The sequence below is a fragment of the Sturnira hondurensis genome, unplaced genomic scaffold (genome assembly GCF_014824575.4).
Source record: "Sturnira hondurensis isolate 20B ecotype Veracruz unplaced genomic scaffold, ASM1482457v3 Scaffold0021632, whole genome shotgun sequence".
Classification (NCBI taxonomy): domain Eukaryota; kingdom Metazoa; phylum Chordata; class Mammalia; order Chiroptera; family Phyllostomidae; genus Sturnira; species Sturnira hondurensis.
Genome location: NW_028094263.1, coordinates 3,526,078 through 3,543,722, shown reverse-complemented (window position 1 = coordinate 3,543,722; position 17,645 = coordinate 3,526,078). Strand labels below are relative to the sequence as shown.

General features: G+C 59.5%; 1 protein-coding gene and 1 long non-coding RNA gene across 4 annotated transcripts; both read left to right on the top strand.

The window, feature by feature from the left end:
• Positions 1 to 282: 282 nt before the first annotated feature.
• TBKBP1 (TBK1 binding protein 1) lies at positions 283 to 17,406 on the top strand. Of its 3 annotated transcripts, none has more exons than XM_037033358.1 (10): positions 283 to 400; positions 2,309 to 2,568; positions 2,978 to 3,100; positions 3,357 to 3,461; positions 4,475 to 4,655; positions 5,217 to 5,395; positions 5,592 to 5,653; positions 13,836 to 13,954; positions 14,182 to 14,918; positions 15,879 to 17,406. In XM_037033358.1, exons 2-10 carry the CDS (start codon positions 2,344 to 2,346, stop codon positions 16,005 to 16,007), a joined length of 1,860 nt encoding a protein of 619 aa, XP_036889253.1. In that variant the 5' UTR covers positions 283 to 400; positions 2,309 to 2,343; the 3' UTR covers positions 16,008 to 17,406. The 3 variants fall into 3 exon arrangements, with proteins under 3 accessions (XP_036889253.1, XP_036889251.1, XP_036889252.1); XM_037033356.1 differs by lacking the exon at positions 283 to 400 and adding an exon at positions 1,044 to 1,950; XM_037033357.1 differs by lacking the exon at positions 283 to 400 and adding an exon at positions 1,045 to 1,950 and having other exon boundaries at positions 5,220 to 5,395.
• Positions 12,383 to 13,187, top strand: LOC118978097 (uncharacterized). The gene is made up of 2 exons (XR_005064651.1): positions 12,383 to 12,879; positions 12,938 to 13,187. It is a non-coding gene; the product is annotated as an uncharacterized LOC118978097 (long non-coding RNA).
• Positions 17,407 to 17,645: the final 239 nt, after the last annotated feature.

Below are 17,645 nucleotides of genomic sequence, written 5' to 3'. Positions count from 1 at the left end.
TTAGGGAGGCGTCAGGGAGGGGGCGCCCAGCATGGGTCTGGCGCGGCAGGGAGCCAGTGGGCGCTGGAGCACTGCCAGGCCCAGCCGCACCTCGGGGGCTGGGCGCCCCTCGCCACGTGGTGGTGGCAGCGGCAGGGTCCCGGGCGCCTTCCCAGCTGGAGAAACCCGGAGCAGCCGGAGAGGAGGAGGCGGTGGCGGCGGAGGAGGAGGAGCGGGGCGGGAGGGAGGGAGGGAGGGAGGGGGGGCTGGGGGGAGGGGTGGGGGGTGGGGAGAGACCCGGCGGCGGCGACAGGGCGAGTGCAGAGCTCGGTGCCAGGGGGGTGGGGGCACCGGTGCCCGTCTGGGGAGGGAGCAGGCGGAGGGGATAAGCTGCGATTACAAGCAGGAACCGGCAGCAGCTGTGAGTCCCTGGCGGGGCTGGGCGGGGGAGGGGAGCGGCGCCCGAGGCCAGCCCCCCCAAGGGGTCGCGGTTAGCGGGCTGGGGCCGGGAGAAGGCGGCGGGAGGTTGGCCAGCAGTTGGCCCAGGTTGGCGGGGAGCGAAAGGGTCCGGCGTCTGCCACCCGCATCCTCCCCTTTCGCCCTGATCCGCTGCTCCTCGGGCCGCACTGCCTCCGGAGCCCCTTCCCCCTCTCGGGGATTGGGGGACCCCGGGCCAGGCCAGGCCAGCAGCGGGGGGAGGGGGCTGTGTGGTCTCAGACTCCGAGAGGGGAGGGGCGACAATTTCTGTCGGCGGAGCTGAAGGGGTTTAAAGGGCGGCTCTTAAAGGGGCCGCAGAAGGGGTCCGGGCGGGAGAAGGCACCCCCTCCCCATCCGCCTTCCGTGGCTCTCACTCGGAGCCGCTGAGCGGAGGGGAGAATGCAGAGAAAAGGAACAGTTGTCCAGGCGGCCCAGGGGACTGAGCCCCCCGCTAGTGGGGTTGGGCCTGAAGTGGTGGGCAGGGGGCCTGGCGGTGGAAGGGGTGTGATGACCGCTGGCCCTCGGAGCTGGGGGAAGGGGATGGGCCTTGGGGGAAGGGGTTAAAGGTGGGGCCAGCCCTACAAACAAGCGCACACACTCCTTACTCAGACCCACCCGGACACACGCGTTTCCCTGTCACTTAATGGGTGGAGGGGCCAGGAGCGGGGCTGGGCCTGCGCCGGTTCCAACCCAGGCTTTGCTGCTGGGCTTTGGGAGGTCGAGGACCCCACTGTCTCAACTCACACCTCAGGAGCCCCCTGTCCTACGCACACACGGGCTCCGGCGCGCGCGCGCACACACCTCGGACATTCCCATAGTGCCTCACGTGACCCGCGGCCCGAACGTGCCCACCCTTCACACACGCTCACGCACGCGTGCACCCACGCACACACAAAACACACACGGCCACTTCCCAACTCTATTCCGACCCCCACCTGCAGCCCCGCCAAGGCACTCATTGACTGTGACACACCTACACTCATTCACAGACACACACATTCCCCCACACATGCCAACCACAGACACATTCATAAACAGGGCCAGGAGAAGTACACACGCACCCCCTCGCCTAGCCTACTCTTTCAGGAGCCCTGAGTCATTCCTGCCCCCTCCCAGAGCTACCCATATCTCTATTTGCAGGCCCACAGGGGGACCTTGGGAATTCTTTGGCAGCCCCCTTCACCTGGGCCCTGGCCCTCTCCCAGAGACCCCTCCCCCTCTGTGCACCCTCTGACACTCTGTGTAGACTTTTCCTGCATGTCTGAGGTCAGGGGTGAGGAGGGCCTGGAGGGTTGCCACAGCCCCAGTGTGAGTGGGGGAGGCATTTCCTTTTCCTGAACTCTGGGATCCGGCAGGAGGAAGCTGGGGAACTGGGTGGGGGCCCAGCAGAGGATGTGCTGACAGTGGCAGGGCTGACTCTCCCAGAAGCACTGAGCCTTCCTTAGTGGGGAGCTGGGGATGCCAGAGACCTGGGATGAGGAGCTTGGATGAGAGGTATTTGGGGAAGCAAGCTCTGAGGTGGAGAAGGGGCCCGAGGAGTGAGTCAAGGCAGGCCCCCAACTGGGCGGTGTGCTGGAAAGGCAGCTCTCTCCTGTCCACTGGATTCCCAAAGGAGCCCTTCCCTGCTGCTAGCTAGCCCAACTTGTCACTCCTTCACCTACAAGTCTTCACCTGGGCCTAGCCCCTTCCCCTAAAGGATGCAGAGAAAAGATGGAGCTTGGTAGTCTGGGAGGGGGCTGTGAGAGACCATGGAGCAGGACCAGGCTGTATTTCAGCTGGTCACAGGGCTCCCCAGGCCAGGACTAGGGGTATCAGGGTACAAGCTTCAGGCCATCATCTCCTGCTCTCCCAGGAGGTCCAAGGTGTGCTGCTGCCCAGGCCCTTGCCATGGAGTCCATGTTTGAGGATGATATCAGCATCCTGACCCAGGAAGCTTTGGGCCCCAGTGAGGTGTGGCTGGACGCTCCTGGAGACCCCTCGCTGGGGGAAGACATGTGCTCCGCCTCGCACTTTGCCCTCATCACAGCCTATGGAGACATCAAGGAGCGGCTGGGGGGCCTGGAGAGGGAGAACGCCACCCTCCGCCATCGTCTCAAAGTCTATGAGATCAAGGTCAGAACCTGGAAATGATGGGGTCTGGCTGTGGGTGTGGGGAAGCTGCTGAGTGGCAGGAGCTGGGGATTCAGCAGAGACTCCAGGGACCACAAGAGGGGTCAGGGTACAGACTCTTGAAACTTGAAGGCCCCCTGTGAGGGATATGGCTGTTCTGGATGGAAACTCTGGAGAGCTCAGCACCAACTAGGAGGAGATCAGGAGGGATCTGCTTTGGAGTGCCAGGACCTGGGATCTGAAAAAGATCTGGTTAATGGGAGATGCCTACAGGCCCATGGGAATTTACATGTACGGATCCCACTAGAAGGGGGACTCTGAGACAGGTTGTAGGGTGGGGGCACAATGAGACTGAAGCCTGGGCAGAGAGCCAGGCACCAGCTCTCCTGAGGGCCTGCCCCATCATCCACAGTACCCACTGATCAATGACTTTGGAGAGGAGCATGGCTTCTCTTTGTATGAGATCAAGGATGGCTCCTTGTTGGAGGTGGAGAAGGTCAGCCTACAGCAACGGCTCAACCAGTTCCAGCATGAGGTGAGCTCCTTGCAGGCCTCACAGCCTTCCCCAAGCTTGCTCCAATCAATTTCTGACACCTCCCCCACCCACCAGCCTCTGACCCTCTGTCCCCTGGATCAGAGATGACCATGGTCCTCCCTAGAGTTGGCTGCAGCTCCTCCTGCCCCTTTACCAGGCATTGGGAGTGGGGGTGCAAGGCACAGGGAGCTGCTCAGCCCCTAAGTCTTTGATGGGCTTGACTGGCATGCATCCCACCCCTCCGGGCCCCATCCAGTTGCAGAAGAATAAAGAACAGGAAGAACAGCTCGGGGAGATGATCCAGGCTTATGAGAAACTCTGCGTGGAGAAGAGCGACCTGGAGACAGAGCTGGGGGAGATGGTGAGGCCCAGGGAGCTGGGTGCTGAAGAGTGTGCCCTGGGTTGTATGTTGCCTTGTGTGTGTGCTGTGGAGTACACCCTGCTGTGCTCGTGTGTGTCTGTGAGTCCTCATTTGGGGGCTCTTGTGAGTGGGGCTGTGTGCCAAATAGGTTGTGAGTGACTGTGCATCCTGAATATGTGGTTTCTGGAGGTGACTTTGTGAGCGACCCTGTAGAACATGTGTCTGTGTATGTTTGGGTCTCCTGCTGGGCCCACGCTATGCCTACAGCACTGCTCCTGGCAGGCTTTGTAGGTGAGGGCAGAGGTGACCAGCAGTGCCTGTGGCTGCTGGGATAGATCTTGGCACTGTGTGATTCTGGGTCAGGGTGTGGCCATTAATGGGAGCAAGTGGGTGTCAATCAGGAGACATGGTCTCTGCCGACTCCTCGCTGTCGCCTGGGTCGTCACTTAGCCTCCATTCCTCTTCTGAAAACTGGGGCAAATAACTTCGCTGAGCTGTTGTGGGCATTCGTGAGAAAATGCTCTGCTTTAATAATCAAAAACACTTACATGGTGCTTGCTGTGTGCCAGGCACCATTCTTATCTCGTTAGATACAGTTACTCATTTTCATCCTCGTATCAGCTCGAAGCAGTAGGTGTGGTTTGTTATCCCTGTGTAGAGATGAGGTAGATGAAGGCAGAGTGGTTGTCACATATGGAGATGCTCCTGGGGCAGTGTGTAGACAGGGCACTGAAGGTTCTTACAAGTGTCCCTGTGTGTTGGTGACATGGAAGAGGTGTTAACTCTGCCCTTGCAAGGGGCAGTAGCCAGAAACATCTGCATTGCAGTTGCTGGGAGAGGAGACCTCGAACTCATGGCCACTTGGAGGATGCAGTTAGGATGCATGACCTGGGGCTATTGTCTGCTCAGTTTGGGGGTGATGGCTATTCAGATGAGGCAAAGTCCTAGATTTGGGGGGTTACAGGGGCATCCTGGGCCTGTGCAGACCCTTACTCCTTTGTTTCCCCACACAGCGGGCCCTGGTGGAGACCCACCTGCGGCAGATCTGTGGTCTGGAGCAGCAGCTGCGACAGCAACAAGGCCTCCAGGACACCGCCTTCTCCAGCCTGAGCCCCCCGCCTGCCTCGGCCCCACCCTGTGCTGATCTGGACCTGCACTACTTGGCTCTGAGAGCGGGATCTGGCTCAAGTCACGGTGAGACCTTAGTGAGCCCTCATTTCCCCACCCCAAACTTCCCAAGGCGAACTCCCGTTTCCATACCTTTGGACACAGGTAGTCAACACCCCATTATAATTCTTTGAATTTCTCTACCACCTGTTCACTCGCCTCATCCACTATTACCCCAATTTCTGCTGCTGACATCCACTCAACTCCTGCAACCATGGCTACACCCCCATACAATTCTCATAGGTGCCAGCAGAGGGCACCCCAACCACAGAGTCCCCTGCCTGTCTTAGGTTGTGCTTAGGAGAGGCTCCTGAGGATGCTCAGAGACTTGAGTCTGGCTGGGGAAGTCCTCCAAGAGGCCATCTTACAATTCCCTGGCCTCCGGGAAGATTAGAAAAAGCAGCTGACCTCCTCCTTCCTCACTGCCCTCAGTAGAGGTATCTCTCATCCTGGGCTATCTGTCCTCCAGCTGTCTGTCTTGAGTGTCCCATGCTGCAGTCCTCACCTCTTTCATTTTGTGCTGATCCTGGAGTCAGTGGAGGTGCCCAGCAGCTGCACTCAGCCTGACATTGTCCTCTCCCCGGCCAGCAGGCTGGCCAGGCCCCACGCCACTGAGTGTGAGTGAGCTGGAGCGGAGGCGTCTGGAAGAGGCTCTGGAGGCTGCCCAGGGAGAAGCCCGGGGGGCTCAGCTTCGAGAGGAGCAGCTCCAAGCTGAGTGTGAACGGCTACAGGGGGAGCTGAAGCAGTTGCAGGAGACCCGGGCCCAGGTAAATGACAGTGGGGTATGGACCCTGGCCCTTGCTCCAGCACCCCCACAACTCTGTGGGGGCCTGGGGGCAGCTGGAAATAGCATCTGGAGGTCTAAGACTGCTTCACTGGGTGCAGCCGGGCCTTGGGAATGGTCGAGAATGGGAGTCCAAGCCGAGTGAGGTTGGCATCTGACCTCTCCGTCTTCTCCCTCAGGACCTGGCCGCCAACCAGTCGGAGCGGGAGATGGCATGGGTCAAAAGAGTTGGAGATGACCAGTAAGTCACATCTGTAATCCTCTCCCTCTTTAAAAACAAAAATTATTTATTTATTTATTTATTTATTTTTAGAGAGAGGCGAAGGGAAGGAGAAAGAAACATCAATGTGTGGTTGCTTCTCACGCACCCTCTGCTGGAAACTGGCCTGCAACCCAGGCTTGTGCCCTGACTGGGAATTGAACTGCAACCCTTTGGTTTTCAGGCTGGTGCTCAATCCACTGGGCTCCACCAGCCAGGGCTAATCCTCTCCCTCTTAGCCTTCCTACCCCAGGGGTGGTGTTCCCCAGGCCCCCCGTTGATTGACTCTTCCCCTTGCTGCTGTTTGAGGGGCCTCTCTTCCGAGCCATTAGAACTGTGGGGCTTGGGTTGCTCGGCGCCTCTGCATCCTCCACAGGAAGGAGGCGAGGTTCTGGGCTGCGCAGGGTCTGGTAGGCTCCCTCTGCTTTCCGCTGGTACCCAAGCCTGTGTCTCCTCAGGGTGTCAGGGGCTGAGAGAGACTTCCTCAGAGACTTGGCTGCTATGTTCTATGTCCCCTGGTGAGTTTGGGGGGCCTCTCTGGGGCCGCATTTTCTGTCCCAGTAACAAGGCCCAGGAGTTGGGTTCACCCTCCCCTCCCTGACAAGGAGGGAGGAGGTGGCCTCTTTCAGGATTTGTGGTGCCTCTATCTCAGGAGAGAGAAAGCTGAGGCTTAGGGTTGGAGAGACTTCCTTGAGGGGAATTAGAACGTACTCTGCTGGGGTGTCCCTTGGGAGCCCTGCCAGAAAGGAGGGGAAGCAGGAAGTAGGGAGGGAGCTCTGTCCATGAGGAGCCTAATGCTGGGAGCTTTGGGTGCAGCACTGGGCAGCAAGGGAGAGGGTGAGGTTGGCCTGGCGGCAGTGAGCCTGATGCCTTTCACATCTGCAGCAAGCTAATCCTCTCCCACTTTCTGGGAAATAGAGCACAAACCTCCTTCCGCCAAGCCCTCTCCCTGGAGAAGGGGTGCGTGGCACAGACTCCCTACTTTCCTGGAGGGGAGGACTGAGGCCCAGGGAGGAGCAGGGGCTCACCACCCTCCTCTCCTTCCTCTCAGCTTCCGGCCAGTTGAGGATACTCCTCCCCTCCCTCAGTACCCAGGGTGGAGGGCCCGGGTGGAGCTCAGATAGCTGGGGGGTGAGAACGCAGCTTGTGGGACTGGTGGGCGGGACTCCCTAGCTAGGCTGCTTCTGGGCACTGGGGGCCTTGGTGGGGAGGGTCCGCCCTCGCTTGCGGCTGGGGCTCAGGGCCCATCCTCATCTGTGTGCCCAGACCCGGAACACACATGCACTTGCAGATGCATGTTCTAGAATCTTGCCCCAAAAGTCACACTTTATGTGTCACTAAGTCCAACCCCTCCTCGAAGACCGGCAGTGAGACTCCCCCAGGTGGCTGACTTCTGAGTGAGGCAGGGGTTGTGGCTGGGCCGGAATCTGAGCAGGCAGACTCTGAATGCGGGGAACCTGGGGTCCTGAATGATGTTACTCTACTGACTCCACTTCTCCAGCCCCAGGTTTTCCTCATGGGCTCAGGGGGCAGTCATTGCCAAGAGCTGTGAGAGGAAGGTGACGAGGGGGTGAGGGCAGAGGAGAGGTGGTGGATCCCAAGGGGTGGAGGCTGTGAGTGGGTGAAAGAGAACCCCTCCCAGAAGGTGCTTGTGGAGGTCAGACCCTCCATTCTGCTGCTCTGGCCAGAATAGCTGCTTTCCCTTCCCCTCCCAAGGCATCTGCCTCCCCCAGTCCCCTCGGCCATAGGGATGAGATGGTCTTACTCCCTTTCCCCCAGCTCCTTCCCATAGTTCAGACACTGCCTGTGGCCTCCTGGACCTCTGCCCCGAGAGCCAGCCATGCCCTGACTGCCCAGTGTCACCCTCTCGGGTCCAGCCAGGCCCTGCCTGCCCAGTCTCACCCTCTCGGGTCCAGCCAGGCCCTGCCTGCCCAGTCTCACCCTCTCAGGTTGAGTATCTCCGGACAGCCCCAGCTTGGCAAGAGTTAATTCTCAGAGGAAATCCTCACTCCCCCAGTAGTTTTATTTTCTTATAAACTCAGCTCCTTTTGGTAACAGTCCGCTTCCCCACACTTGCTCCCCTGGCCTCCCACCTGAGGAGACCTCGGTCACGGGCAGTCAGTTCGCTTTCCCCCGCCGGCCCCTCCCCTTCTTCCTACTCCTGCCTGACCCTCCAGCTAGTGGGAATTTTGCTTGTGGGTTTACCCAGAAGAGGAATGCAGGGTGTGCCAAGGCCAGAGAGAGGGCACAGAAATTTCTGCGTTTAGCCTACTCCCTTGTGGAAATCTCCTGTGTCCCCTGAAAGGTTCCCACTTATTCTCAGTAGGGGCATTGCCAGGGTGTTCAGCTGTATTGTAGGAGTCCTGGGTGTTAAAATAGCTCCCCCCCCCATTGCTTCCAACTCTGTTAATTCTCTGGCATGGGTCCTACTCGTGCTGAGACCTGGGAGGCAGCCCCAGTGCCAAGGTTTCTTGGTTCTTGCCATCCCAGCCCGAGGCCTACAAGCTCTGGTCATCAGTGTTCCTCTGAAAATGGGCACCCAGACCAGACCAGAACAGACTGCCACTCTCCAGGTCTGGCCTCTGGGCAAAATTTCCCAGCCCTTTAGCCCCTTTGGTTGTTCCCACATGGGTCGTGGTGGCCCATGACCAGGGGAACATATTGCCCCAGAGGAAGAGCTTCAGAGGGTCACTCAGGGGCCAAAGGCAGTGATGAGGGAGGAGGTGGGAGGGGAGACCACTCTGTTCCAGAAGATGAATGGGAGGTAAGGACCCCAGTAGGGTCCCAGCAGAGGTGGGAGGTGCAGAACCCACATCGAAGATGCCTTTCAGAGGGTGTGGCCAGTGCTGAGGGTGGAGGGGGAATTGTGGAGAGGGGGCTCCTTCAGGGGTCTGAGGACTCTGAGTGGACAGGACTCAGTGAGGGAAATGAGGGCTCAGTGAACCCGGGAGCTCACCTGTGGGGGGTTCACCGTGAGAAAACATGGGGCTCAGTATAAGTAATGAGGGGGACAACTATAGGTCTTTCTTTTTTCCCAACGTGGGGGGCTCAGTGTTGCAGCCTAGGCCCTTTTCCGCCCACCCCCCACACCCCTCTCTCCGCCCACAAGCCTCTGCGTGGGCTGCGGTTAGTGGTGGGGGAGAAGTGTGAACTCCGAGAGAGGATGGAAACTCTGCACAGAGGTCAAGGGCAGTGTGGGGTGGGTCAGGACGGAAGTCGGAGACCCCCATGTACCCTGAGCTGAGCCTCATGCCCCAGAAGCAGCCGGCCCAAGGCCTCCCCCTTCACGCTTCTCACCCTCCCTACTTCCTTTCTTTCAAGTCTCCTTCAGCCAGGGCACCCAGCAGCACTCGCAGGAATTAACCCCTGAACACTCGCAGACTTGGGAGCTCCCTGTGGGTGGGGGGGGCTCTGAAGTTGAGGCCCACCACTCCCACCTCAGTGTGGTCTGAGGGGTCGGCTGGCTTTGAACCTGTCTCTGGCCATTTCCCTGCCAGGAAGGCAGAGAGCAGCCCTTACCACATCCCTCCCTCCATGGGAAACTCCACATCCTCCCCTCAGTTTTCGAGCAAAGTCACTGAGCTGCAAAGTCACTGAGCTGGTCTCTCCAAAAAGAGGACCCAATGGTTGCCACTTCCCCACCTGTCTCCCAGGCGCTCCCCCCCCTCCTTCCTCCCCAGACACCATGGGGGCAGTTCACCTGCAGAACCTCACTGGGTGCCCACAAAACAAAAACAAGATGCGGGGAAGGCAGTGCCCGCTTTTACAGCTGAGCACGAGGCACACAGAAGTGAAGTAATCAGAGAAGTTAAATGCAAATATCAAGCAGGTCCTGAGCACATGGCGCGGTTTTTTTCTGGTTCAGGTTCTTCTTCAGGTTGGAGTCCCTAATACAGCGGCAACCAGATGATTTGTTGATCAGACCTGATCACTTTGAAAGTGAAAGGGAGGACTATTAATAATTATGCTGGGGCAACTAGTGTGAACCTGGGCAGTCCTGGGCAATTTGGGGTGTGCGGCCCCCTCACTCCCCCAGGGACTCTGGTTCCCAGCCTCTCCGCGAGCTGTGCGCTGTCCCTTTCGGCTGCACTGGGCAGGCCGTCTAGGCCCAGGGAACATCTGGCTGCGCTGGAAGCGCGGCAGGGCTGCCGTGAAGAGCCCGGCTCTGCGGACCGCAAGTCACAGCTGGTCGAGGAGCGTAAAGGGGCTCAAGGCGCCCGAAAGGAAGTGGTGGAGCACTGGGTTGTTGCAAAGCAACTTCCTCCTACCCCTGGCCCGCAACCTCAAGTCCGCTCCACGGCCTGGTGCCTGTGGTCCCCTCCCTGAGGGTCAGGTGGGAAGACTAATGTAGGGTGTGCCTGTGGGTGGTGGAAAGTTCGGTCCCTAAATTGGCCCACAGGGGTGAGGTGACAGTATGGGGGGGGCAGCTGCGGGGCGCTGGGGGCGAGGAAGGACGGGCTGGGAATGCTGGATTCCTGTTTTCCTCCTGATTCTGAGTCAGTTGCTGATTCTGACCACATGGCCAGCTCTGTCCTCACCCCGATCCTCACCCCAATACAGAACCCATTCCTGACTCTAACTCTATCCCTCATCCGGACTCCTCTGTCCACAATCCTGACTGAAAATGAACTACCAACCCAGCCCTAATCTGACCCTAACCCCAGCCTTAACCCTGACCTCAGCCCATACCTAGGTCTAATCCATGACCCAACTCTGGCCTGAATTTCAACTGCCACAGGCTCACTGCTGCACCAGCGCAGCGCCGGGCGCGCAGAGAACTTCCCTGGGGAGGACTCTGCACTCGGAAGCCTATGTGTCTCCCAGCTGGTTTGGGGCAGAAAGAGGCCTGTTAGAGAGGAGGACACTCGGGTCTGTGACCTTTCCCACCTCAATAGCTTTATCGAGAACGGTGAGGTTTTTATTTCCAGGTGAGTTTTGAGATCCCTGAATTACTTGTGGACAGAAGGGATGAAAGGATAAGTCAGGGAGGGGTGGGGAGAGCCACAGCAGAGGGTGCCCCCTCTGCCAGCTCTGCCGTTTGCACTCTGGCCCCTCTGAGGGTGCCAGCTCCACGGGCCGAGGTGCCAAGAGCATGTTCGCATCCTTGCTCTGTGTCACCGCTGCTGTGTGACCTTGGCCAGCCTCTTCCCGACGCTGACCTTCCACTTCCACGCGTGTCTAGCGCCTTCCCAGGGCAGGGGTGGTGGCGATCAGGGCCCCCAGGCCACTTTGGTGGTTCCCAGTCTCTTCCTCCTCCTCCTCCTCCTGTTTTCCTTTTGCTGCCTCATCTCTCCTTTCCCCCACTGTGTGGGTCCTTTTAGAGGGCAGGCTGTGGATGTGTGGTCGGTCGCCTGGACTTTGGAGCTCTCATTCCAGTAACTCCTTACAACTAGGCTTTAAGACTTTGGCCAAGGACTTATGCTCTGGAAACCTCTGTTTTCTCACCTGTAAAATGGAGATAATAGTGGCAACATTGTAGGGTTGTTGTGAATATTAAGTGAAGTTCTTAGCACAATGCCTGGCCTGTGAGTGCTTATAATGATGATTTGTGATTCTTTTCTCCCTCGGTCCCTCTCAGGTTCTGAGAGACGCAGAACTTTCCCCCATAGTTTAAGCAATAAAGAAGCACCCAAATGCAGCCAGCTGCTGCCATTCACCTGACCCAACCTTCCTGAGCAGTCTCGATAGTGGAAAATAGCACTCAGGTGTGGGCCAGGAAGCCAGGAAACAGAATGTGCATTCAGGTGCATGTGTACGACTCTTGGTTGTGCTGTGAAGTTGAGATTTTTTTCCACTGAATTGGCAGTGTGTTCTAATGTGAGTCATTTCGGGTCGTTAGCGTATTTCGCAGCCTGGGCCTGTGCACCTTGAGTGAGGTAGGGAGAGACACCCAATTAAGGGGGAGATCCCAAAGGATCATGGGGCGTAGGTCCCACCACCTGCCCAGGTCTCAGAGGTCTCTGTGAGGGCTGCCTGGGGTTCCAGCAGGACAGTCCCCACCTACCCCAGGCACCTAGGTCAGAGCTGTAGAGCTGTGAGAGGGGCTGGGCATTCTGGGCCAGGGACGCCTCCCTTCCATTTCCTGCTGCTCTGCCTGTTTTGTTGTGAGGAGAAAGACAGGAGCTGGGCTGTGGGAACTGGGCTAGCTCCTGAAAGGGGAGGGAGGCAAGCAGGGGAGGGATACTGGCTTGGGAACCAAGTGTGGCAGGTGAGATCTCCGAGGCGGGGTGTGAAGGCAGAAACCTGCCTCTGTCACCTGAGGTACAGCAGGGATTGCAAAGGGGGAGGGGGGGATTGTGGCTGCTTGGTCAGAGGAGGGCACTCCCAATCACTGCCCCGCCCAGAACCCTCCATCCCCACCACTGAGGGGCTGGCATGGTTCTTCGAAAGCCCCCAGTCCGATGGGAGAGACAGAGAGACTGGCCCTCCAGTCTGAGGGGGGAAGTGGCATTTTCCCCCTCAGGCCCATCAGATGAGTATGGGTGGACACAGGCCACATTTCGCAGACACGGGGCCTGAATGCGATGGGACTGAGGGCTGCAGCCCCTCAGCAGGGCTTCCTGAAGAGACCTTCCCTTGTCTCTGCTGCTGCCCTCCTCCGCCCATCATCAGACGGGTGGTGGGCACTCTCCTTCCCTGAGAACTAGGCTTGTCTCCCAGAAGCCCAGCCCGGGTGCAGTCATTTTGCTTTGGCCCCAATGGGTTAAAAATAGTTTTGTTGTGGGAGGGGCCATTGTCTCCCCCACCACCCAGCTCTGCCGCAGGATTAGTAAGAGCCAGCCAGTGAGTGGAGAGTGGGAGCGAGGGCGCTCAGTCATCTGCCCTCTGCACCTAGGCTTTTCCTGCCCTCTGAAGCCCTAACCTCAGGACTTCCCCTCTGCTCCTCTGGGGTCAGACACACACACACACACACACACACACTCACTCACTCTCACACCAAGCCTCATCATACTGGTGGCTTCACGCCTACCTCACTCCCTCCCATCCACATACATCCTCTCTCACAAGTCCATTACCATGGGACAGGGACAGGGCTCTCAGGGTCTGGAGAACTCCCCACCTCGTTCCTGCTTATGCCCCTGCAGCTCCTGGGGTGGAAGCCCCCCCTCCCACGTGAGGACACCTGCCTGGAGAGGCTGAGCCTCTGCCCACCGCTCCCCCCACCCCCAGCTCCAATTTTCACAAAGTGCCAGAGCCCCTCGCACTTGGTGAGGCAGAAAACCAAAACCCCTGCCTCCCAGGCTCTGTTCAAGCCCAGAACAGAAGGCAGTGACCCCAGGCCAAGGCAGAGCCTCAGGTGAGGTCAGGAAGGTCTCTCTGGGCGTAAACAGGCCAAGGTGGGGGGTAGGGGAGGGGCTGCCCTGAGAGAGATAACCTTCAAGAGGTTCTGGGTCAGCGAGACCTAGAGAGAAAGGAGAAAAGGAAGTAGGTGGAATCTTTGCAAGTTCAGAGTCTGTTCCAGCTTTGTGAGGGTGGTGCACAGGAGATCTGAGTAGGAAGTGGGGGGAGAAAGAGACAAAGAAAAATGGATGGAGAGGCTGAATTCACTGTTCACTTACTGAACATCCAGTGGGTAACAGCCCTAGACAAAATGCTAGGAAGGTGGCGGTACGATCTCCACCTTCAAGGGAGTCCCCAGTGAAGTTCCAGAACAAGGCAACTTTCGATGAGTGTTCACTGTGAGTGGTGCCCCCTGGGGTGTGCTGGGCACAGCGACTGTTCCCAGAGATCTCTGTGTGAAGGGCCCCTGTAGCTCCTGAGAAGTACAAGGCTGAAAGGAGCTCAGAGGCAGCTTTGAGATGGAAGCGAGGGCATTGGACCTGGACTGAGCAGACTGGGCTTCAAGTTTATCAGCCTGTAGTCTGAGAACCACTGCCTGAGCCCTTGGTACCATTCACTGGGAGGAAAGGGAGTCTCCTGGGGAGAAGTGGCATTGAAGGTAGACCTTAAAGCCCAAGAGGATTTCCTCAGTTGGAGGAGAAGGGCCCTGGAGGAGAGGAGGGGCCTGGGGGCTGGGGCAGAGGCAGCTCTTGCTCTGTAGCTGTGGTGGTAAACCCACTTCCCTTCTCTTCCCTACTCCCTGTCCTCTGACCCCAGGATCAGGGCAGGCGGGGGGGATGGGCAGGATCAAACCATAACCTGGGGGGACTGGGGTATCCTGCAGGGTGAATTTGGCACTGGCTTACACAGAGCTGACAGAAGAACTGGGCCGGCTCAGGGAGCTGAGTTCCCTGCAGGGGAGAATCTTGAGGACTCTGCTGCAAGAGCAGGCCAGGAGTGGCGGTGAGATGGGCTGGGCAGGGACCCCAGGGCTGGACCCCGAGGTTGGGAGCTATGGCTACCGTCCTGTGTCCTGGGGCCACCCTCTGTTTCCTTTCCCCTTGCCCGATCCTTTTTCACTCCTGTTGGGAGGAGACTGGGTGAGCTTTGGTTGCAGACAAGCCCCACGCCCTCAGTTCAGACATCTCTCCTTGCCACTGTCCCTTGACCTGGTCCTGCTTCTCTTCTAGGCCAGAGGCACTCGCCTTTGTCACAGCGCCACTCTCCGGCCCCCCAGTGCCCCTCACCATCCCCTCCTGCCCGAGCAGCGCCCCCCTGTCCCCCTTGCCAGTCCCCGGTTCCCCAGCGCCGTTCCCCTGCGCCCCCGTGCCCCTCGCCCCAGCAGCGCCGCTCACCCGCCTCGCCCTCCTGCCCGTCGCCTGTCCCGCAGCGCCGATCGCCGGTGCCGCTGCCGCAGTGCCAGTCCCCCAGCCCTCAGCGCCGCTCCCCGGGGCCCCCAGCCTGCCCAGCCCCGCAGCCCCGGCCTCCGCCGCCCCTCCCACCACCGGGGGAGAGGTCGCTGGCGGAGCGCGCCTACGCCAAGCCGACCAGCCACCACGCGAAGGCCGGCTTCCAGGGCCGGCGCAGCTACTCAGAGCTGGCCGAGGGCGCGGGCTACGCGAGCGCCTCTCCGTCCTGGCTGCAGGCCGAGGCGGCCACGCTGCCCAAGCCACGGGCCTATGGTGCAGCGGAGCTCTACGGTCCTGGCAGGCCGCTCAGTCCGCGGCGCGCCTTCGAGGGCATCCGTCTGCGCTTCGAGAAGCAGCCGTCAGAGGAGGAGGAGTGGTCCGTGCCCCCCAGTCCATCCAGTCCCGAGGCGGGCACCATCCGCTGCGCCTCGTTCTGCGCCGGCTTCCCCATCCCCGAGTCGCCCGCAGCCACGGCCTATGCCCACGCTGAGCACGCACAGTCCTGGCCGTCCATCAACGTGAGTGGGTGACAGAGAGCTGATAGCCCCACCCTTGCTTCACACCTGATGAGCTGAGCTCCCTGCCTTTGACCCCGCCCCCTCACCTCCCTAGGGCTTAGGTAGCAGAGGTCCCTGTGTGCCACCAAACCTTGTTCAGGGCTCCATTTATGGCCTGGTCTGCCAAACCATGGTTCTGGCTTTGATTTCCAGACTCCACTGCTTAGTAGCCATCAGGGTTCAGACACGTCACTTTTCCTCCCAGATCCTGAGATTCCTCATCTGCGTAATGAGGACGGCACTGGGTAGTGAGTGAGCACTGGGTGCTCAATGAGCACTGGGTGAGCAATGAGTGGGGCACTGGGTAGTGAGCGTCTGCTTGTATGTTGGTGATGCTGATCCTGGGGGTTGTGGGCGACACAGGGCAGGCCTGCTCGTCCACTTCCCCCAGCGTCGGGCCTCAGGGCCCCTGTTCTTTCCGTCTGTCTTGGAAGGCAACCCCGTCTCAGGGCTCCATCATTTATCATTTCACTGACATAATGAGTTTCCTGAATGTCAGATCCAACCCTTGTCACCTGGAAGAACCAAAATGTGTTCCAAAGCCAGAAAGAAAATTATTTTGGGGTTGTACATTGTTTGGGATTATCCATTGCTTTGAGTTACCTGGCAGCGCTTAGTCACTCTGGGGGCACGTCTGGGTCTTGGCCTTCCTCATTACCGCAGATGTCCTGGCAGGCTGAGCGTGCATGCTTCCTTATACTTACCGCCTGTGGACCGTCTTCCCTGGGTCGGGGAGTGGATGTGGAACGTGGAATGTGGGCAGGGACAGGGAGGAGGGGCGTGGTGCTTGATAAAGGACGCCCAGAACCTTTCTGCATGCTGCGGCCCTCCCTGCCCTGGGTCCCAGGGAAAAGCAGGCTGGGATGTGGGGACCACGGGGGAGGGTTGGGGACCATAAGTGACTTCTGTCTCTCCCCGCAGCTGCTGATGGAGACAGTGGGCTCTGACATTCGCAGCTGCCCCCTCTGCCAGCTCGGTTTCCCTGTGGGGTACCCGGATGACGCCCTCATCAAACACATTGACTCCCACCTGGAGAACAGCAAGATCTAGGGTGCCTCTCCCACCCACTGGCTGTTTCTCTGCCCTCTCCCATCACCCCCAAGCACTCACTCACTTTGAATGCTGCATGAATCTCGTGGGGGGCCCTGCCCCTTGCGACCCCCAGATACCTCCACTAGCTACTGAGTCAACAAGTCAACGTGTGTGCTGTCTTCCCTGGTCCAGGCGCCGCTCAGCCCTGGCTCTTCCCAGGAGGCCAGTCGAGGCTCTCCCCAGCTCCCTGGCTTCCCATGGGAGGTGGGGATCGGGGCTGGGACGGGGAGGGGTATACCTCACCCAGCTTCTCCCTCTGCCCTTCTGTTCTCAAACACAGTTGGCTCCAAGGAGGTATCTAGTGCTTGGGCCTGGGGTAGAGGGAGGGTATCAGAGGACTCCAGGAGCTCCCCCAGCCCCTCCCGAGACATCCGTCTTTTCTCAGGCTGGGCTCTGCCCCAGGGACATTTCCCTGTGGGGTTCCAGAGCCTGCCCTGCACACTGATGCCAGTTCCTCCATCCCACGGCCGGCTCGAGGCTTGCGGCATGGCTGCCACTGGGGGAAGGAGGCACCTCGATTCTTGCCATTCTCTGCAGGCCAGCCCTGTTCTCCCCCTCTGCCCACCCTGGGGAACAGGGAGGGTGGGAGAGGAGAGAGAGGGCCCTGGAGGGCTGGAAGGGTACAGCCCAAAGAGGCTGTCCTGTAGACCAGGGGTCCCTGCACCATGACCCTCAGGCCAGGGGACTCTGTGCCAACCTTCTCAGCCCGTGCCCCCCACCCCGCCTGGAGCCCCCGGCACTGAGGCACAGATTGTCGTGGCAGTTGCTCCCCTCCCCTCTGGCCCCGCAGAGCTCCTGACACCAACAGGTGCACTGCAGCCGTGGGTGACTCAGCCTCTGTTAGCTGGGTGGGTGTCACCAGCCCTGTGTCCCAGGCCAGAACACAAGGATGGGCCCGGGGTGCTGTGGAGATCAAATTCAAAAGAGCTAACCCCTTTCCCACACCCCAGCGACCCACATTCCCTCTGTGAAATCTACCTCAGAGTCGTACCCTCAGAAGGATGGGTAAGCAGGGGGCCATGGGGCCCGGGGCGGAGGTGGGGAGCTTCCTACAGCAAGAGCCTGCCACCCACGAGGAACCCCCCCGCAACTGCCAGCTCTCCCGGGCCTCTGCCGGGCTGGCGTCAGTGCATGCACCATTCTGACCCAACTCTTCCAGGCCCCCCGCCGCCTCAGTGCGCAGGAGTGAGGGGTGCGTCAGGCTGCGGGGGCGGGCCAGGACTCCAGAGACTCGGGGCATTGTACCTTGAATGTTCCCCCAAGGACAGGAGCTGGGGGAGGGGGAAGGCGGAGGGGAGGTGGGGGCCCCTGAGCCCCCTGAACAAGTTGAAAGTCCAAATAAAACTTACCTGTTCCATCTGCGCTCAGTCTGTGCCCTCCATGGCCGGGGCGGGGCGAGATCCCGTGGTAGCCAGAGGTCTTGCACACTCTTCCAAGGATACACCACCACGGTCAGTGGGCAAGCGGGGTGCATAGGGCACCCACATTCCCAGGCGATTCTGGAAATGCCAGTGTGCAATCAGCCATAGGTGACCTCTGACGAGTTTGTTTAGGACAGACAGAGCAGCAGAGGGTGTCTTCATGACAAAGCAGCCA